A 23,564-nucleotide genomic window follows, 5' to 3' on the forward strand; every position below is an offset into this window, starting at 1 on the left:
TGAAGAAAGTAACTGACTTTATTGAAGAATCGTTGACAGGTATATATTATAGAGAACATAATAGCACAATGTAAAAAGTCTACGTGATAGTAGGTAAAATATTCGATAGACTCTCCAGTAAAAATGTCTTATTATCTAATGTAAAGCAATAAAAAATCACACAAAGTTCTTAATGCGAAGTTAATTTCTATTTGGTAAAACGATCGTTTTGGTGATAGTCTTTGGTGTCCTTCAAGGCAACCACTCAGCGTCGTCTTTTGGCATTCCAGACCTGGCGTAAACGTCCACGTTCAAGGCTTCCTTGTTGAGCTCGCTGGAGTTCTGCTTCTGGGGATGAGCAAGGTTATTGTAGACTCGCTTACCTGCCGATACCACATACTCGAAACCGTCGCCTGTAAAAAATATAAATGGTGTATATTGCATTTTAAATCTCAATCAAATGGTGACCCATTTGTCGATGCAGCATATTGATAGATAGGAATATTAATTAACTTTTTTACTATACTCAAAATTGTTAAGCTCCAAAACAGGAGGCTCTTGGACGGTATTTTTTCTTTTTTACTGAAGATTCTTTGGCCAATATTTAGCAGTAGCGAAGGGTGGTGGTAAGCTGTTAAAATTCTCCATAAATAGTGAAAATTAAGCTTTATTAGTCATACGTATTTGTTTTTATTGAACTAAGACTACAATTTACAGATGCTATTGGTTTGTTTTTAAAAATCAATTAATCCCTGCCCAAACCAAACCATAATAAGTTTGGTATATTTTGGGCGAGACGACAAAATTGTACACACTTTTTCATTTATACTTATTTGTTTTCGTTGGATTAAGAATACATATTACACATATTGTTGGTTCAAATCAAAACTATAATAGATAAAAAATATTATTCTATCTATAAAGTATATAATGTTATGTATAATTTAATTGCATAATTTTAGATCTTTTACAGATAGATGAGTATTTTTTGACTATTATCTATAATGGCTTGGTTTTCGCAGGGTTTAAGGGGGACATGCTCAGCGTACGTCAAAATGGAGCTTTTATGCTATTTTCAAAGCATGATCCTGGACATTCCTTAAACGTTGTAGATAATCTATTTACATAATTTTGAAGCCTTATTATCCTTTATATTTATTTTAAACATTTGATGACTGCATAAAGTATTTTTTATTACATAAAATAGTATTCTTTTAAACCTCTCGCTCTAATGCTTTAGAATATAGCCATATTTCAGTACGTTCATGTGAAGTGGTGTTAAGATTTTTTATATTTATTAATTTTTAAAAGCATTTATAAAAATATTAGTAAAATTTATGTCGACATTATTATATTGAAATATTTACAATAAAAAATTATATTGATAATCTCTGTGATCCCAAATTTGACAAGAATTAGGCATTTTATTATTCAAAAAGTTAGTTAAAAAATCTTAACACCACTTCACATGGACGTACTGAAATATGACTATATTCAAAACATTAGAGCGAGAGGTTTAAAAGAATACTATTTTATGTAATAAAAATACTTTATGCAGTCATCAAATGTTTAAAATAAATATAAAGGATAATAAGGCTTCAAAATTATGTAAATAGATTATCTACAACGTTCAAGGAATATCCAGGATCATGCTTTGAAAATAGCATGAAAGCTCCATTTTGACTACGCTGAGCATGAGGGCCGTTAATTGAATTTTAAAAACTAACCAACACTAGTAGATGACCATTTTTTTTACAGAAATTTCCTTACTGTATTTATTTTTTGTACTAATAACACGAGCGACGAAATAAAACACCGGATCTTCCTTACCGACAGATGCTATTTTGGTCTCCAAAACCTTCTAAAGAACAAAACACCCAAGAAAAACCAAAACAACCATATATAAAGTTCTCCAGCACCCGGTATTAACATAATATGGATCAGAATACTTGGCACACAGCAAACATGATGAGAGAAATATGGATATCTTTAAGATGAGAGTTTTGAGAAGAATCTTTCGCGCTGTTCAAGAATTGGCATTTGGAGGTAAGGTATCATGAGGAGCCGTACAGACGTTATAGGGGCGAAAAGATCTCGTGGCATATGAAAATGCAGAGACTGCACTGGATTGACCACGTGCATAGAATGCCAGAGGATATATCGGCGAGGCGGGTCAGTGACGCACCCAGGGGGGGGGGGGGGGGCAAGGGGCCCTGGCACCCCCCAAACATGAAAATTATCAGAATGATTTTAAACGTTGAAATTGAAAGCCAATAAACTATACCTTGGGCTTAGACAAATAACACGGCAAAAAAATGATTTGTAATTCTCCAGTACCCTTTTTAGAAAAATTTCTTAGATTTTAATTTCTAACACAAAAATTTCGAAACACTAATGTAAGGTTTTTTTAGAAACCCAATCCCTAATGGAACTGTCAAAAAATTCTCGGTGTCCACCCGAATTCCGGAGTGGTGTAGGTCATGGCTGGGGAGGGCTGACAGGGCTCTAGCCTGGGGGTCCGGGCTGTCTGGTTGACCAGATAAGTGAGATAAACACGCATCATAAATTAGCTTTAATAGTAAAAAAAGTCGCCTGCGGTGCTATTATACTTCCTGACCATGAACATTTTCAATTATATAATTGTGCAATATATTTTTTGATTTTTATGTGTCGATACTGGACAACTCCATTATTAAAGTAGATGTATTAAAAATTGCCAATAATTCACTGTATAAGTACCTTAATTTAAACTAAAACACAATTTAAAAAAAACGTTAATGTAGTGTTTCACACTGCCTTTAATCTTAGCGGTAGGTAGGGGGGCCGCCAAATATCCTAGCCTGAAGGCCCGTTTCAGGATGTGGGTACCATGGTGTAGGTACACTGAGTGCAATAGACAAAATACCGATAAACGAGAAATTTGGCTGTGAAGAAGAAAAGGAGCCTATTGGACCAATTTACATTCTCCTCCTTGCCCCCCCCCAATATTAAATCCACGGTGCGCCACTGAGGCGGGTTGTGTATGCAACTCCCGATGGCAAGAGAAGACCTGGACGGCCGAAATCTAAATGGCTGGACTGTGCCACTGGAAATTTAAAAATGCTCAAATGCTCGGGAGAGTGTCGGCACTGGATCGTCCAGGACGGAGGAGGTTTTTGGACAAGGCCAAAACCCGCCAAGGATTATTTTTTTTTTTTTTTTTTCCGCCAAGGATTGTAGTGCCATAAGATGGTGATGATTGAATCTTTGTAATAAACAGTTCCCGTGTTATTATTCTAATACCAGTATTTTCATATTTTACGCTGCATAGAATATAGTATACATTTTATAACATTGTACTTTTTTTGTACTTTTTTTGCACTTTTTACTACACTGATACGCCTATTTGCCTGATTACCGCGCATAAAATTAGATCAAATTACATTCACTTGTATAATTAAATTAAATAATTAAATATAAGTAATAAATAAATACATAGATGAGACATTATGTAAAAAATATATCTATGTTTAGAATATATTATTATTACATAATTTTCATCCTAGAGCCATAGTGCAATGTTACGAAGCATATACCCTACCGGTAAATCTCTACCAGGACGTCTCTGAATCTGGTTACACGAATGACACATGCAAGATCACTGCCCATTTCAAAGATAAGAAATAAGACAGGAGTAAGACAAGACTATAATATCCACTAAAAGACTTCGTTAAAGAACTGATAGTTTACCAATTTTATCTCCAGCTTTGTGAGCAACGTCAGCAGCATGAGCAGTGGAGAAGGTGTTGGGATCGATACTGAGATCAGTGCCTTCCGCGTCAGCTTTTTCATCCTTGGGACAGTCAGCGTGGCTAATGGTCGAGAGGTCTTCATGGTCGATATTGTTGTCTTCCAGTTCTTTGTGGAGCTGAAGCGGAAGAATCAAAGATAAATAAATAATAATAAATTAAATAAATAAATAATTAGATATTATTCGGGTGATATTTTGCATCTTATAATAATTGAAGAGCCTGGGATAAAATAGTGTCAACCAGTAATTTTGGTTAAAATTGAGTTCATTATGCCATCTATGACAATTGCCTCTAAGCTATAAAATGTAGTATATTATATTATTTTACATTTCTTTCAACCATGTTCGATCCTAATAGGATCATATGAGCCTTCACAGCGTGGAGGTTTGTATTGACAGATTTTGTTTTTACGAGAAATGGATGTCAGCCACTTGCTCAACCTATTAGGTCCATACTCTGACTCATACACAAATTGAAAAAAAACAATATGTGTACTTGCCAGACCCAGGATTCGAACCTGGTACCCACGACGAAATAGGCCAACGATTAAGCCGCGCGGCAATCGTGGATGTATATTAAATATACATATTATTATTTGACAGTCAAAGATAAATTTAAAATTAGGGATCGTCCATATAATATGACGTTACTATCTCAGAGAAAATGTGATGTCACAAAGAAAAAAAATATTCTTACTTATAATGTGATGTAATATAGACAGGGGGTAAAAGATTATGTGACAATGGGGGGGTTAAAATAGCTAAAATCATGTGACGTCATATTATGTGGACGACCTTTTATTAAAAAAGTGAATTTGTTGGGATTTCATCCAAAAAAAATCTCCTATAGAGGTGGGGCGCCTAAATGTATGAAATTGAAGCAAAAACAACCTCCGGTTCCTGTACTGACGTTAGCTACATATTGTGACTTCACAGTGCAGGTTTGTTTGCAGATGACTTCACACTTAGCTATGAAATTTATTTGCCAATTTGCAGGGCATATGAAAAGACAATTAGTCGCGATGAGTAGATAATTAGCCAATAATATAACACTCAGGCAATGTTAATTATTTTTCAACTAATAATTAGTTGAAAAACCCTGTAAATTTATGTAAGTATAACCGTTTATAACCGCATTCAAGTATTAATCAGTGTAATAACTATACAATGAATATTAAAAAATGGAAGCCGTTAAATTAGTAATAAAATCGGAATAGAAATTAAACTATATTAATATTTATGGAGAATTAAATTTTCTATAATGTGACTGAAATATTTTTGAAAAATTCATGGTATTAATGAATTTTATATTTAACTAGCTGAAGTACCCGGCTTCGTACAGGGTCGCTTCGAGGTTCTATTTATCTTAGATATTTAAAAAATAATAAGAGGTAAATATTTTTTTAATATTAAAATATCTGTGTTATACAATATGTCAATATGAAAATAATTCTGATAGGAGTAAAGGTCAAACAAAAGACCACTAAATTAAAATCGAATCCAAAATGTGCAAACGTTATTAATGATATTAATATGTAGTAAAAAAAAAAACAAAATTGCATGGAACAAACAAACAACAAACGTTGTATTTTATATAATACTTATTCAGAAACCTTTGCGGGTGTTACCACAACAACTGACGAAGGTTTCATCGCAATCAAATGAATGGTATAGGAACCAAACGAATAAAAAAAAAATAATGATGAAGAAGAAGAAGATGATGATTTTTCTAATTCAGAAACCTTTGCGGATATGCATACAACCACTTGCCAAAATTGCATCGCAATCGGATGAATGGTATAGGAACGCATACGGGACAGATAGAAAGACAGACAGACAGACAGGCATACAGACAGACAGACATTCATTTTTATATATAAGATATAGCCTATACTCTTTGCGGAAGTGCAAGCAATAAGTTAACAAAGTTTTATCGCAATCGGATGAACGGTACGGCAGCGCATACAATACGAACAAACAAACAAATATTAATTTTTATATATTAGAAGATTTGAAAAAAAAAATTGTATAACTTGTATTTTTAATTTTTATATCAAACCGATGTTCAATATTGTGATATAAATCAAAAGTGTTAAAATTTACACACAATTTTATTTACTAAACTATTTATTTAATTTAATCAACGAATATTTTCGTTGCAATTAGATAGGGTGCACGTAGATTAATTGGTAAAGCACATTGGTGCGAATCCAGTGGCTACTGATTCAAGTCCCGACGGGTGTCGTAATTTTTAAATTATGTATGTATGAACGTTTGGTATATCCGTATTGTTTTATCCTTCTTTCTGTACTAAGTAAATATTTATTACACCCACGATGGCCGCGCTGCTTAAGCGTCGGCCTATAGCGTCGTGGGACCCAGGTTCGAATCCTGTGGTTGACAAGTACACATATTGTTTTTTTCAATTTGTGTATGAGTCAGAGTATGGACCTGATAGATTGAGCAAGTGGCTGAGATCCATTTCTCGTAAAAAATCTGCCAATACAAACCTCCACTCTGTGAAGGCTCATTTATGAACTTATTAGGATCGGACATAGTGGAAAAAAATATGTTTATTAGTTTTTGTTACTTCACTATGTCCCTCTCTTCAATGGGCACTTTTATTAGTCTCTGTACACTTAGTCATACACACAGTGCGTGTCGATCTTAGTCTTCGATATCTGCCCCTGAGACATTCCCAGGTGTAAAAAACTGCTGATGCTTCGCATCCAAACGTAGAGCCTCATCAATCAATCAATCACGTTTTAATTCTATTTCTTTTAAGTCTATGTTCGTGATGTTAGAAAAAATGATGTTTGTTAAATCAAATATGAAATACATTAAAACTACCTCAGCTTGTAATTTATATTATGTATTTGTGGACCAATGAATTGTCTCGGCCAGGTACTTTTCTTGAGATTTTTCTAAAATATTTAAATAGTTCCACTGCTGGAAATGCTGTGGGAATCACTGCTGTAGACTATTATACATTTTTTGATGTACCACCCAATCGCCCTTCATAGAGTGTACAGAGTTACGTCTCAATTGCAGAAGAGATGTTACATTTTTTTAAGTATTTCACACGTACATTGAAGAAGTTTTACTTTAAATGTAAAATATTTTTAATTTTGAATTAAAATGTAAAGCTTGACAAAAATATTAAACAGGTTTTATACTAGTATGCACACAGCACGTGTAACCACGCTGTAACCACTACATTCACTGACAATGTAGCTAAGCACAGGTCTTTGTGCGACATATCATAGTACTTAGATAATGACGATAACTCTCCTCCTAGCCATGGGAGAAGGCCGACAATACGGTCCTTTTTTATCAGGAGGCTGATCACATGTTGAGACACCTTTGTGAGATACAAGTTATTGTCATAAGAAATATATCGAAGTACAGGCTTACTTTAATCAAAATATTTTCAGGAATCTCTTTTGTCCTTGAGAGAATTGTAGCTGATAATCTATGGGCAAAGGTCAGCTTCTGGCAAGTGAAGATACCGGCGTAGTGATTGTAGTCGGTGTCGAAGATGACATAGCTGGCTGATCCTCCAACACCTGAAAAAAGAATTGAAATACTTTTAGTTTGATTAGCAAGGTGTTAACAGTTACCTTGAACCTTTGATACTCCATCAAGCGGTTAGTGGTAAAATTTTTGACGCTTGAGTAATGACAATAAACTCGAGTTCGAGCTCTGATTCGTGTCGAGGTCTCTTTAATTTACAAGGTGATGTTTTTACGTTTATACTTGACTCACTGTCGCAGAAAATAACGTTGTTTACTAGGCAAAAAAATCATTTATTTTCCGCATGGAACTGTGTTCATAAATATTTGTGGTTAATTTCTATTATTCGTATACAATCATATATCGGTGCAGTGATAGGACGGTTCCATGACAAAACAGAACAGTGACAAAACAGAACATGACAAAACAGAAAATGACAACACAGAACAGTGACAAAACAGAACAACGATAAATATATCTATGACCTTTCAGGAAAAAAATAAATTTAATATTGAAATTGTCCTATCCCTATTATGTTGATAGATTTTTAATAGCACAGATCTTCAATACGCCATAATAAATCAAATTGTATACATAATTTCTGCATTCCTAATCGCTTGAAAGCCTCAAATAAACGGGACTTAACTCGGTGTTGCCGGCAAGCTTAATGTTCAAAATGATTGGGTGACTACTTACAACGAAATATTGACCTAACCTAACCTAAATAGATTCCACAAAAATTTATATTTCATTTTTCCCCTGGTTGTTCTGTTTTGTCATGTTCTGTTTTGAATGAATTTTAATCAATTGCGTGGCGCCCAGTTGTCTCGGCACCCAATTGTCCTAGACCCGTTAAGGATAGGCAGGTGATACATTCCTTCGAGGCAGTACGTATATAAAGAGAGACAAATAATGGAAGAAGAGTTGATAATAATTTAATGATCTATGGTCAATTTACTGCTGGATGAAGGTCTCCCCTAGCTCCCTCCACTATACTCAGTCGTTAGTTCTTCACGAAGAATTTTGTATACAATATTATTATAAAATAAGAGATATTTTTCGCCGGCAGCGCTGAAAATCGGTATATTCTTTAGACGTCAATAGATTTTTTTTAATGTTTAATGATTTTTATTGGATTTATTTTTTTAAATATAATTCTCCCGGAGAATCTACTTACTGAGTGGAAACCTAACAATCATCTTGGCTGCATTGGCCTGGTCCGGAACCTTGAGGGTTCCAGTGTACTTGTAAGCGTGATTTCTCGCCGTCAGCCCGAGGATGGAGTGCTGTGATATCTGCTCCAGTTCGAACTCTCCAGGCGTCTCACTCTTCGTGAAGTTGTAAGTGATGCAGTGCGATCTAGTTGAGGTTTTCTGTATCACATACCACACTCCTAACATCTGGAACGAGGGAGTTAGAAGGAAGTTAGTTTAGTAAAAAAAGATGTTCTTAAAACTCAGACCTTCTATTTTCATTCGATCTACAATCCAATACAATCTAAACGAAAAAAGACATCGTGCCCTGGGTGATTCGGTTGTCGAACAGATTTCTCAACTGGTACGCCTCAGTCGGAACCGCCTCAACCGGGACGTCAAAAAAGTAACGATGTGACAGATACTTCGATACTTTCTTTCGATATGACGACCCTACTAGGGATTGCAATACCGATTGAAAATACGTTTTCTATTGAATACTGGTATTGATACCGATATTCGTAAAATAATTGTAAAAAGTATCTATCAATTCATCATCATCAGCCTGAATCTATCCACTGCTGGATTAAGGCCTCTTCAAGCTGCTTCCACTTCTCTTGGTCCTGTGCATTGCGTTACCACGTACTTCCGCAGAACTTTATCATTTCATCGATCCAGCGGCTTCTAGGTCTACCTTGCGGACGTTTTTTACTTCTTGGATACCACTGGATGACTAGATTTGTCCAACGATTGTCACTTCTTCGAGCTATGTGTCCAGCCCATCTCCATTTAAGGCTTTTAATAAACTCTATTACATTGCAAACTCTTGTCTGCTTACTCATTCCTCTTTTTGTCCTTTCGCATTATGCCCAGCATGCACCTCTCCATAACACGTTGTGCTACTCTAAGTTTCTGGATCTCTCTTTTACTTAGGGTCCATGTTTCACACGCATATGTGATCACGGGAAGCACACACTGGTTGAACACTTTGCGCTTTAGGCACAGTGGAAGATCACTTTTGAAGATATTATTCAGGTGGCCAAAAGCACTCCAGCCTGAATAAGTCTTCAAGGGTAGCTGTAAATAGTTTAGGTGATATTGTATCACCTTGTCGGACTCCTTTGCTGATAGGAAGTCTGCGCGATGGTTTATGGTCTACCAATTATTATTGATTTAATTTAATAAAACGCAATTTTGTAGTACTTTTTCCACTTTAAATAAATAAATGTGGACCGGTTTCGTCCGCCTCAGAGGGACATTTTCAACTGAATAATCTTTACAAAACAGGCATCTATCAACAAAAAAATCAAAAGGCGACACAAATCATCTACAAATTTATTGATTATTCCACCTTGAATTGACAGTTAACACAATAAAAGAAAAAATACCAATAACTATACATTCATATATATGTAAAAATCTCTTTAAATTATTATTATTTTATAGCACGTGTCATTGCTTCTCACCAAGGATGATGAAGAACCACGGAAGTAAGCCAAACATCGCATAACCCGACAAAAAATTTACAGTCCTATTAAGCCTTTTATGTTAATGTACATATTATTATTGTTTCCACATTCAATACTAAATTTAGCGGTATTGTCTGATTTTTTTAAACCGGTAATTCGGTATCGAAAAATACTACGATACCGGTATTGCAATCCTTAATCCCTATTCACGCTCTCCACCACCGCCATCTTTAGATTAATAAAGCCTGAGCATAACTTTTTGCACAATCAACGAGTGGTTCACTTTTCAGCTGTCAAAATCAGATATCAGATTGCTTGACATATTGATTCGACCTTTCTCGTTTCAAATTGAATTATAAAAAAATTCTCACATCAAATATTTATTAACTACCAGTGTTATTTATAAATAATATACATTCCTGTTATTCATCAGCTGTCAAAGTCAGACTAGTTCTTCACACAAAAACCGGTGGTAATATCGATTTCCAAAAAATCTGTAGCATTGACCTATGCATTACATTTGTAGAAGGTGTGTTAATGCTAGTGTACTATTTATCATGTAACTTATCTATTCAAATCAAACCATTCCCTTATGAACACGACAGACGCGTCAGTGTGAGCACTCTAAATAACAATGACAGGTAATCCATCGACAACAACGGGAGGGGCGAAAAAAGTAGGACCAGTCCAGTGTTGCCATCTTTTCAAAGTGGAATTATAGTACAGAGCCTCCAAAATTATAGTATTTGGGGAAAAAATATAGTACGCGTTGTCATCTGATGAAAATGTGTAGGTTTTTTGTTTCTAAGAAAAAAAAATAACGGAGAATTTGAGAAACTCCGAGACCCCTTTTTATTTAGGTACCTCTTGCCGCCAGAAAATGCTTGCCTTCCGAAGAATTCAATAAATTTCATTTTAAACCAAAGGCAAGAGATTTTTTTTTACGTTTTTCGAGCATTTCTTTATTAATTCATCATGGCCACTTCTGAATCGATTATAACCGCTGTATGTCAAAGATTAGTTTTTTGTTTTGTTATGCCAAAAAAGTATAACTTCTAACGTGCGTAGATCATTAAGTACACACACCGATTTTTCCAAGTTCTCCAAATCTTATAATATTGCGAAATTATAGTACTTTGCACCAATTTATCGAACGGAAATATCGAAATTTTAGTACTTTTTACATATTTCTTCCGATATTCAAAATTATAGTATTTTGGGCGTAATATACATATGTTATATCGTACATAATACTCGGACCAAAGTTATAGTACAAATACTATAATTATAGTACGGTTGGCAATACTGGACCAGTCGTTGTGAATGTATCGGCTTTCTACTTGAGTTTGCAATGTCTCCATCCATCCAATATCTCGGTTATATTATAATAAAGTCTAATCGCGTAAACGGCAATCAAATCAACACAATAAATGATTCATAAAACTAACTGAAGGTTTTTCGAGAAAAAATAAAACTTATATGCCTAATAATTGCATAAATAAATTCGTTTTTTTGTGTTGCCTACGTGATTTTTATTTTATTGCAATAATTGACTCATCTTACATTATTTCATTGACGCAAACCGACATGAAAGAAACAATATTGACCTTGAAAATATGTTAAACGTACTGTCTTGAACAAATTGAATTAATATTGTAATGCACTTTGAATTACATTTTATTAAATTTAAAATAGTTTCAAAATAGCGGGAAAACCAATGCGCGTATATTCCCGCATATTAACTTCACTCAAAGTGATATGAATTTTGTTTCTTGTTCTTTTTTTAAACTGTTAGACCGATATAGGTATTAAATAATAAAAAGAGGGGCAAGGAATCGACTTTCTCATACAAATGAATGAAGCAGGCCAACAATACCGACAACTTACGAGGAATACCGACGCGATAAAAAAAAATCAGGGCATCACGGAGGATTTAGTTTGGTCATTATAACGCACCGATATAATATAATGTTAACGTGGAAATTTTGCCACAAATTGATTACCAGCCTGCCTCATCATACTTTTTCACCATACTAGCCTGCTTCACCATATTTTCATATAACCTACCGCCCCTAGGTTAGACCATTGCGTCTGTGTTATTCAGATTTTGGTGAGGATTGTGGAAGGTCTGTCATGTAAAAACAATGACAACCAGCATGTCATCCGTACATCGTCTTGTTTTATCCATTATTTACAAGCGTGCATTGTAACGTTTTCTATTTTATGTTTTTAATATTAATTGTTCTACGGCACATATACCGAACGTACATGTTAGGTACATGTTAAAACACGCGCGTTAACATGATCTTACTCCCTACTTCAGTTATCGTTTGTCAATTTATGGCTACGGCCGTATGTTGTAGCTTAACCACTGGGAAATGCCAATAGAAATTGCGTATTTAAAAAAATAAATTACCTTATTCTTAGGTCAATAATTATTATTAAACAATCATTATTCGTAGAATGTTTATCACATTTAAATGGTTAAATACATAGCTTATAATCAGTATCTTTAGAATTATCTTCAAATGTGTTTGTCATGCCCATTTTTTCAATAATAAAATGCTTAATTCTTGTCAAATTTGGGATCACAGAGATTATAAATATATTTTTTAATTGTAAATATTTCATTATATAATGTTAACAACAATTTTACTAATGGCTTTATAAATGCATTTAAAAATTAATAAATCTAAAACATCTTAACACCACTGCACATGGATATACTGAAATATGACTATATTCTAAAACATTGGATCGAGAATACTATTTTATGTAATAAAAATACTTTATGCAGTCATCAAATGTTTAAAATAAATATAAAGGATAATAAGGCTTCAAAATTATATAAATAGATTGTCTACAACGGAATGTCCAGGCTAATGCTCTGAAAATACCATAAAACCTCAATTTTGACCTATGTGGGGCATGTGGGCCCTTACCGAACTGTAATAGATAACGAATATTATTCTATCTATAAAATATCCAAAGTTATGTATGATTTAATTGCATAATTTTATAAGTAATGTATTTTTTGACTATTATATATTATGGCTTGGTTTTCGCAGGGTTTAATTGAATTTTAAAATCCAACATCATCTGTAAATCGTAGTCTTATTTCAATGACAACTAATACGTATGACTGACAAAGTGTAATGTGCACTATTTATGGTGGATCTTAACAGCCTACCTCCACCCTTCGCCACTGTCATATAGCATGTTACATTAGAGATCCGCTTACTTAGAACTAAATAATTCGCTAATTACATATTTGAAAATCAAAACACTTATGTATTATTATCTCATATTAATATGATAATTTTGAAAGAACTACCGTATTTTAATTAATTAGTTTCTTAGAAGTTATTAATTTGTTATGTGAAAATAATTTCGAAAGATTTCGAACAAACTGGTTTCATAAATGACTTCGCAGAAATTTCGACGAAAAACATTTCGAAAGTATTTCTTGAAAAAACATCTCGGACATACCTGTTATAAAAATATCATATAATTTAATAAACATAATAATTATATAATGTACACTGCATTGGCGAAGGGTGGAGGAAGGCTGTTAAGATCCAACATAAATAGTTCACATAACACGTTATTAGTGATTTGTATTTGTTTTTATTGAATTAAGACTACAATAATTTTGGTATGTTATGGGCGATTCGACAAAATAGTTCACACTTTTTCATTCATACTTATTTGTTTTCGTTGGATTAAGAATACATATTATTGATACTGTTGATTCATTTTTTTTATTCATAAAGCCCTGCATAAACCGAATTATAATAGATAAAAAATATTACTCTTTCTATAAAATATCCAAAATTATGTAACATTTAATGGCATAATTTTTGATATTTTATAGATATACGGATATTTTTTGACTATTATCTACTATGGCGTGATTTTTGCATGGTTAAATTGAATTTGAAAAACTAACTAACACCATTTGTAAATTTAACAAAATTTAATTTGCATTATTTATGGCAGATCTGAATAGCCTGCCTCCACACTTCGCCACTGGTACCTACACTGCTGTATTTATACATGTATGCAACAAAGTATTTAAGCGACCGTCGCAGCAAAAAACAATGAACCCCTTACGTAAAACAGAACATTTATTTCTTTTGATAGTTGTTTTTAATTGAACATATTGCATTTAGGAATGTATGTGCTACGCCGAATGTGCAAAATTGCGTATTACATAAAATCGGCAAATGTTTACCTATTTCATAAAAAATGCAAGCCCGTTGCCTTATTCATGAATTAGACAAAATATCTGCCGAGTGCGTGAATTCGATTGTAATTTTTCTGCTTAGTTCATGCATTGGGCAAATTAGATAGTAGCGCTACGGTGGTGTTTTTTGCAACTAATCAAACTAACTAAATGTGTCAAACATCACTGATTATATAAAAATATACCATCAATAACTACAATAACGTTCATATCCATTTACTATGTCCAAACAAAATCAAGAACTATAATAAATGATAACGGAAGAATTTTATTAAAAGGTATTTTCACGATTTGATTCGTGCTTGGGTATCAATCGTGCAATGGTCGATTGTTTGTTTGTGATAGTTTGTTGACACTATTGTTAGCCTAACCTCAAAATGGACATTCAGTTGAATTCAGAATTACACAACCTAACCTAACCTAATAATAATAATATTATATTATGTCTAATAATACCATCCGTATTAAATTTACTTTTTCTACTGTCATGTTGATAGTTTAAGAATTCTATACCCTGGCGAATTCACGCACTCGGCAGATAATTTACCTAATTCATGAATAAGGCAACGGGCTTGACTATTACATGAATTAGACAAAATTTTGCCCATTTCATGTAACAGTCAATTTCGCACATTCGGCGTAACATATGCACAAATACAATATATTAAATTAGCCAATATTACACTTTCCCCAACGTCTACTTGAACTTGCTAGCAATTTTTAATAAACTATTTCTTTTATTCAACGAATAATTCACAAGTTTTGAGAATAGTCGTAAACCAATCCAGCACTGCTTCTATGGTAGGTGTGTGTTTTTATTATCCTCTTCTTCTTTCTTCTCTTCTCAGGATTAATCTTAATTCTTAATATATCTTAGAATTAATACTCTTAATTCTTCTCAGGACTCGCCACTCAATCCTTTGAAAAAGTTATTCAGGATGTTTTTGATTTATAAATAGGTACCTAATATCGTCTTTGTTCTGGCAGAACACACTAACTGGAGAATACTAGTTTTGAGCTATTTGACTTTGAAGTTGTCAAAATGTTCAAACATTTTGACGGAAATGGTCTATCATGCGAGTTTATCAAGTAATCGTAAAAAGAATGACTGAAGAAGGTTTCCAGACGGTAAAGTTTGAAATAAGGAACATTTTTGTATAACTAACTCAATATGTCATTTTTTCGAATTAGTATCTTCAGCCAGAACAGTGACAGATGCCACTGACGTCCCGTGGGGGTAGGCAGATTGAGCGTCGCTTGGGGGCGGCAGTTACCCAAAGGGCGTCAAATCGAGGAGAATCCTTAGGTATATATAGAAATAGCTACCTAAACTTAGTAATAACGGAAATATCTTTCCATTAAAAAATTCAGCTCACTGGTTGGAAACAAAATGTATTAATTAGGTACTTACTATAAAAGTTTTAAGAGGACTTTATTTTTTTTGTCGGGTTTACGATGTGTAGTTTACTTCCGTTGTCATTGGACGTCACGTTTTTGGTGAACAGCAATGACACGTGTATACCTAATTTAAAATTTATCTAAATATATTTACCGGTCACTCGTGAGTTTTAGAAGTTGTCAAGTGTATTTTTAAATGTAGGTACCTATCTGAAACCGCAAACTCTCAATATTGTCTATTGAACCAGAGATGGCATTTAAATTAGATTTAGTGGTATATATTGTTAGTAATGTATCCATACAACACATTTCTTAGATATTGGACTCATGAAAGGATGATGAAAAGTACTGTATAAAAAAAATGTAGCGGCATTTTGGCACTGCCTAGGGGCGGCATTTTGTCTAGGGACGTCACTGGTTGGCACTTCAACATTCACGGATATAAAAAAAATTAAAAATTGTAGGTACGGTTTACTAATCGTCTAATGTCTAAAGACGATAGCTCAGGGGCCCGATTTCCTAACTATCATCTCGTGTGACACCAGACGACATGACGTAATTGTGGCGTCAGCCAATACACGCTCGAGCGGGCGGCATGTATTGGCTGACGTCACAATTACGTCATGTCGTCTGGTGTCACACGAGATGATAGTTAGGAAATCGGGCTAGCGTAGTCTTAATCGAAAAAACCGATAGTCACTCAAAGTAATGTACGATAGTCAATAATAACGCAATTTGATAATCAATTATTGGTGTAGGACCTACCTACTAGTTTAAATTATCGCAATAGCATATTGGCGCTATAACAGTAGATATACGGGTTCAAATCCCGTTGGGCTTCGTATTTTTTTCGAATGTGTTTTTTTCTAGTAGGTATTTTGAGGTGTTTTCAAGTTATGTATATTCAATATGTCTCTTATTTTATCTTTACTAATTAAATATAAATACCCCGTGAGAAATTTATCATAAAAATTCGAAGGCTGTATTCAACACACCGTGAAGATGACCCCAAACATTGGTTAAATACTTTTTGTGTGTAAATTACACTATTCGTGTGCGAATTTTATTGTTTCGACGAGGCAGTGGTGCGGATGTTGTGTTGTTTCATAATGTGTAATTAAATGTGTTATACTGAGTACCTAGCTGTCATTATTGTATTGTAACACTATAGATGTCACAAAGAATGACAGATTATAATATGGCGGTATGCTGGTATAAATGTGAACAATGGGTGCCATGAATAGCCGTTGGTGTATTACATCTGATGGTGGAAAATAGTAACTAGGATTCGATGAAGTTATCGACTACGGAGTAATAAGTTTGGTACAGTAATATCTCTATATATATAAAAATCTCGTGTCACGATGTTTGTGGTCGAACTCCTCCGAAATGGCTCGACCGATTTTTATGAATTTTTTTATGTATATTTTTTAGGTATGAGAATAGGTCAACAAGCATATTTCATACCGCTAGGTGATTAGGGTATCTCTATCAAGAAAAATTTTCTTTTATTTTTTTGACAATTTTTTTTTTGTATTTTTTTTATTATTTGGCATAAAAAAACACCTACAACCTCAAATTTTCATTTTTCTACCCCCATCCTCCCATTTTTTAATCGCGATTTTATTATTTTTGTATGAACAAATTTAACCGTCGTTCGTATTTCAAACAGAACGAAATTATTTATGTGTTTGAATGACAGATGGGACTACGTCCGAGAAGAATTCAAGAGAAGCGTCGCGTCATTTTGACATTTCATTCGGAAAATCACAACGCAGTGCGTGCAAAATTTTGTACGATTTATTTTAATTTATCTATTTTTATGTGCGTGTATTACAGTGCACAATGTCAGCAAGACGCAAGGGGGGCCATTTGGGCCGTCGAACGAATAAAGCAACAAACATGCGAAATAGTAGAGTAGAAAGAACAGACGAACAAATCCAACAAGATAACAAAAACGTGCGTGTAAGCATGTCACAAGCAATCACAAGAGGCACGAGCTGAACGAAATCAACAACGACAATTGGAACGGAGCCAAGCGCGCCGGTTCGTAGTTAACACACGCAGAGCAAATGACCGACAACGCCAACAAGTACATCGAACATTTACATCCGCTTCGTTCCTTCGTCTCGCATTCGAGTACGAGCCAGATATTGAATATTCCGCTCATCCGAAAGTGCTGATTGGTGCTATGGACAAAGAATGTCCCCATTGTCATGCGCTCAAATTCAAACATGAGTCAGCCGGGATGTGTTGCGCATCAGGAAAAGTGCAACTACCAGAAATTGAGATACCACCAGAACCATTGAACAGCTTGCTCATTGGCACAGTTCAGATTCAAACCTGTTCCTGAAGTCCATTCGCACATTCAATTCATGCTTCCAAATGACTTCGTCCGGAGCAACAGAAATAGTTCACAATACTGCGGCAAATGGTCAACAATTCCATTCTACGTTCAAAATCAAAGGTCAAATATACCACAAAGTAGGCTCATTGCTGCCAATGCCAAACGAACCACATACATTTTTACAAATCTACTTCATGGGCGCGGCGGTGAGGACATCAATCATATGGATGCACGTTGCGGCTACAATAGCCTCAATTCGCCTAATGCCAGGAGCATCGTCGGCGAACTGGACGCCCTGTTGAATGAGCACAATGAATTATTGAAATTTTTCAAAGCACACATGCACGAATTGCAAAGTGACAATCACGCTATTGTCATCAATCCTGATAAAACACCAGCTGGAGAGCACGTACGTCGATTCAATGCGACTGTTGTTGACGACATTGCTGGAATCATGGTTGGCGACCGCACATCGACGCGAGAAATCGTGATTCGAAGAAGAAACAATAATCTGGAGTTCATTACTGACACACCGTTTATACGACGCTCTCCAATATTCGCTAATTTTCTGGAAGGGACAAGACGGATATTGCATAAACATTAAACAACGAGATCCTGTCACAGGTAATTCATTCATTATGAACATCATTACTCATTTTGAATTGAGAAAATGAATGGTTGATGTTTTTTGTTTTTATCGGCGGTCATCGTCTACAGTGCTCTATTCCTCTTTCTGCCATAGATCCCATGCCCACACACTTACGATACATTCGTTACTTTTTATTTAGCAACCAAAATATTCACTAGAAATAATTTATATGGCAGAACAACGTTTGCCTGGTCAGCTAGTAATAATATATATTTCAGAATTCTGGACATGTCACTCGACAAATGTCGCCATACAGTGGTGCCCAAGGGGCCCTAAACGCCCATATGAGTGTCCTAAAACCCGCTGTGTAGACGAACTCATAAAGTTCAATTGGTGCACGTGGCGAGACGTACAGGATAACCACTGGTGAATGCGACAGGTCACAGCGATTCGTAGATGAGCACCCAATCGGTGGTTATAAGTGCATGCCGGATGATTATCGCTAGAATTAATGCTCGGGTAGTGTCTGGTGAGAATGGGACAACTGGACGCCAGGGCAATTGGATGACGCACTGTAGTAGACACATATACAGAACGTAGACGAGGAATTTGAATCAGTTTCCATCTACTACTTAGTAGTTTTAATTCATTTTACTCTTAACATAATGTTTTTTTTTTATTGCGGATTGACAATTACCATGCCTAAGGCTTTATATAAAATAAAAACGTCTTTTTCCATTGCAACTTAAACATATGCACGATTAAAACATTATTTACGTGTGCATATTTAAATTCTCACCAACTATTAAATCATAATACAATAATTTAAATATAAATAATAATATAAAATATTTTTTAAAGTACCTAGGTATAAGTACATAACGTCTATTTAACTTTTAATTGCGTTGCGTCCAGTTGTCCCGGCGCCAAATCGTCCTAGACCCGTATCTGGTGATGAGTAAGAACGGGAATTTACAATTGAAGCGACGAGGCGCGGTGATAACGGAAGTCAGTGACACCAGCGAATAGTGGACTTTTCTATCTCTGTAGCCAATTGCATTTGTTCACCGTGCGGTGCGTCGCATGTGCGGATTGTTATATTACTGATATTTTTTCGAATTTTCTCAAACAAATTATGATTATTAAAGTACCTATTTCTGCGTCTAGACATTGAGTTTTAGCCACTTGCACAGTCAATTAGATTGAAACATGCATTGAAAAAAAAACTCGGCGCTTAGCCCCCCTGGTCCTCTCAGATGATTGCGCCTCGCGGAGGGGGCTCCGCCCTCTGGGCCCTTCAGGTGATGGTTACTTAAGCCCTGACGGCTAAAATTATTCAACATGGAACATGCTTTGCCTAATGATTCTCTGAATGCTGGTTGTCCAAATTAGAAAACAAATTTATTTGTCAAAGTAACCGAATCCAAAGGATTCAAACAATTTTACTTTTCTGAAAATTATGTAATTACATTAATAAAACTAAAGAAGTAATAATAACAGACGAACAATACGTCACACAGAATGTAGGCTACTGAACGTAAAATGAAAATAATCGGCGCGCGTAAGTAATCGGGGCAGGCTACGCGTCTATAGTTATTCTACGTCTATTTTTCGTAACGCTTTTGCGTGGAGATCATGAGTAAAATATGTTCCATGTTAATAATATGTAATTTTGCCAGCCTCTGGATTAGAATCAGAGACCCACGACTTTATAAGCCGATACGCTACCGTTCGGCTATCGCGGGCGTTTGCTGGGTTGGTAGTTGGTCAACAAAATTGTATTGTTATTCTGTATTACCTGAACTTTGCATTATTACATGATAAAATGAATATCTACTCTATGTACATATTATTGAACATAATTACTTCATAATTATGTTTTTGTAATGCAATGACTTATTATTAGATTATTCTGTTTGTCATAGACAATCAAATTATCAGTGACAATAGTGAATAATAAATGGATTTAATTAAAACCTGTACATGTTTAGCTACTATTGAGCTTAGTAAAATATTGGAGTACTCTCTAGAATCAATTTCAAACTTATATAATCCATGGAATGGTATAAATAATTATCGTCAATTAGATTTATTTTGCCGCCAAGTGTATTTTTTTTACTCTGATCATTTTTCCAATACTTATTGAAGTTATACTTCTTTTGGCGCGTTTGGGAAATCAGATCAGAGTGTATTTTTAGCGTGTGACATGTAACACATAATTTATTTTTTCACACGAAAAAAACGCACTCGATTAGATTCGAGCCACCGATTGTTCGGTTATCAGCCTAACGCACTACCTTTACGCCACAGTATGATACTGCAAACGTGACGATTATAGAGTATAATATTATAGTTTGGAATTGTTCCGTTGCCTAGGCAGTGATTTTATTATTGTCGGCCATTTGCAATTCCTTACGTAAACAAACGATTAAACCTCAGTTAGTAATATAAATTAAAGTGTATAGAAATAAACCAACGGCGTTCCAATAAGCGGTCCTTATTCTTGAGTGTGTAATTTAACAAGATAATTAAGAGCTAGTCAAAGAATCTAGTTTATCACAAGTTGTATTACGCCAAAGAAGTATAACTTCTAACGCGCGTACATAAGTACACACACCGATTTTTTTTAGGTATTATGGTTAGAATCTGGCATACAACAGACTTAATTAAAGTAGTATGTTACCCAACGCGTCTACATTCCTTTTTACATTTCAATATTAATCCACTGCCTCAGACAGGGATGCGCCAAGGGCGTCTGCCACTAGGGTGCCAGCCCAAAATTGCCCTCCGAGTCAAATTAATAATTATTTTTTCAGTGGAATATGGCAAAAGTTTAGTCAAAGAATATTTATAACAAAAATTACGAAATATTTTACATAGTAAATAATAATATAAAATTCTGAATTATAACGTAAAGCAAGCGATGAAGTACCCAAATTTATAAAATAGTACTTTATGACACGGAAGAATATTGTGCCGCAGGCGACTTTTTTTTCTATCCGTGAAATAATCTCGAAACAAATCGTTTTTTCTTGAAATATTGTAGTATTATGACTCAGTTAATTTTCTGGTGATGGGTTCTTGGACTTTTGCCACCCTTAACACCCCCGCTTGGCGCGCTTCTGGTCTCAGATATACATCCGAATAATACACATACATATACGACAGTTTTTTTTCCGCCAAACGACGCCCAATTTGAATCACGGCGTTACATTGACATTCACAGTTTACTCTCATGGTCTAAAACAAACGTTTCAACCCCAGGGGCTGAAGATATAATAAATTATTATTAAGTATTATAGTGTCTAACATTTTAAGAACTTTTTACCTTCAACAAAATATGTTACTCATGCAGATCAAAGAGTTGTATAGTTCAAAATGCATCGATCACTATTCTAATGCTTCTTCTGGTTATTTTCAAATGGATATAAAAACAAAAGAAAAAGTATGAATTACCAAGTACCTACGTAAACGTTATATAAATCAGAGAAAAAAAGCTAGTGGTACAGTATCCTTCAGAGGCGAGGGGTAGAGGTAGACTGTAAAGATTCGATATACACAAGTGCACACTAAACTCTGTCAGTCATACTTATCTGTGTTAATTAAACTAAGAATAAAATTTGCAGACGGTGCTAGTTAGTTTTTCATTCTTATTTGTTTTCGTCGAATTAAGAATACAATATGTTATTATAGATTGAGTTGGTGAGTTTTTTTAAATTCACTAAGCCCTGCCTAAACCAAACCATAATCGATAAAAATATTCTTCTATCTATAAACTATATAAAATTATGTTTGGTTTAATAGCATAATTTTACATATTTTATATATAAACGAATATTTTTTTTACTATTATCTACTATGGCTTGAATTAGGCAGGGTTTAATCGAATTATAAAAACTAACAAATACTATCTATACATTATAGTCTTAGTTTAATGAAAATAAATTCATTTGACTGACTATTATATTATTATTATGAAGATTAGTGTCTACTATTTATAACCGCCTACCCTTCACCACTGGTATCCTTTGGATTTGATTAAAAAACAGTCACATACTTTGCTCATATCGAAGTGTTCCATGGGCTTTACTTCAGGACAGCTCCCGGTATGATAAGAGTGACTCCAGCATGTTCCAATTACTCCAAAAACAACCAGCAATAAATATGCCACTTTGGCCATTTCGAAAATGTTTATATTCACTGCAGAACTTAGCCACTGTTTTGAGAACAAATTAACAATCAACAAAAACGCTGTTAATAATTTTTGTTTGATAATAACACATTCAATGTATTATTGTGAAGTGATTGAAATATTAACACAGCGTTGTTTGACAGTATTACTTGAGTCAAAGCCACGACTCGAATGGTTAGAAGGTTGACGGGTAACAAGATATATATCAATTTATTCATTGAAGAGTTGCATCACAGGTTTCACTCACCAAGACATGGAAAATCCAATTTTCATTTAAAACCAGTGAGTAGGTTGGACGTATGTAAACAATCAGAATATGAGTGAGCAGCAGGACATTCTTTGCGTAAAAGTGGAAAATTATAAAGGGTGGCAAATCAAGCAATGAATACTCTCATTCAGTAGTGATGAGTAGAGGTAGGCTGTTAAGATTCGATATAAATAGTTCACACTAAACTTTGTCAGTCATACTAATTATTTGTTTTCATTGAATTAAGAATACAAATTGCAGATGGTGTTGGTTAGGGTAACCCTGTACCAAATCATATAGTTTATTTATGCTATGGGTGATCCGTCAAAAATATTGCACACTTTTTCAGTCTTCCTAATTACTTGTTTTCGTCAATTTAAGAATATTTATTATTACAGGTGGCGTAGGTTAGTTTTTTTTAAACTTTAACCTGCCTAAACCAAACTTTAATAGATAGATGAATATTTTTGGACTCCTGTCTATTGTGGCTCGGTTTACGCAGGGTTTAATTGAAATCTAAGAACTAACTAACAGTATCTGCAATTTATAGTCTTAGATCAATGAAAACAAATACGTACGACTGGAAAAGTTTGGTGTGCAC

General features: G+C 34.5%; 1 protein-coding gene across 1 annotated transcript; it reads right to left on the minus strand.

Moving 5' to 3' along the window:
* On the minus strand, positions 1-22,889 carry LOC147069844 (apolipoprotein D-like). Its single transcript, XM_085950609.1, has 5 exons — positions 22,582-22,889; positions 8,460-8,682; positions 7,184-7,335; positions 3,709-3,886; positions 1-392 (listed from the first exon to the last, which is right to left on the minus strand). The coding sequence occupies exons 1-5, from the start codon at positions 22,702-22,704 to the stop codon at positions 232-234; spliced, it is 837 nt and encodes a 278-aa protein (XP_085806735.1). The 5' UTR covers positions 22,705-22,889; the 3' UTR covers positions 1-231.
* Positions 22,890-23,564: the final 675 nt, after the last annotated feature.

This window comes from Rhyacophila brunnea, unplaced genomic scaffold, assembly GCF_057557595.1.
Source record: "Rhyacophila brunnea isolate RB1 unplaced genomic scaffold, BYU_Rbru_1.0 scaffold_23, whole genome shotgun sequence".
NCBI classification, from domain to species: Eukaryota; Metazoa; Arthropoda; class Insecta; order Trichoptera; family Rhyacophilidae; genus Rhyacophila; species Rhyacophila brunnea.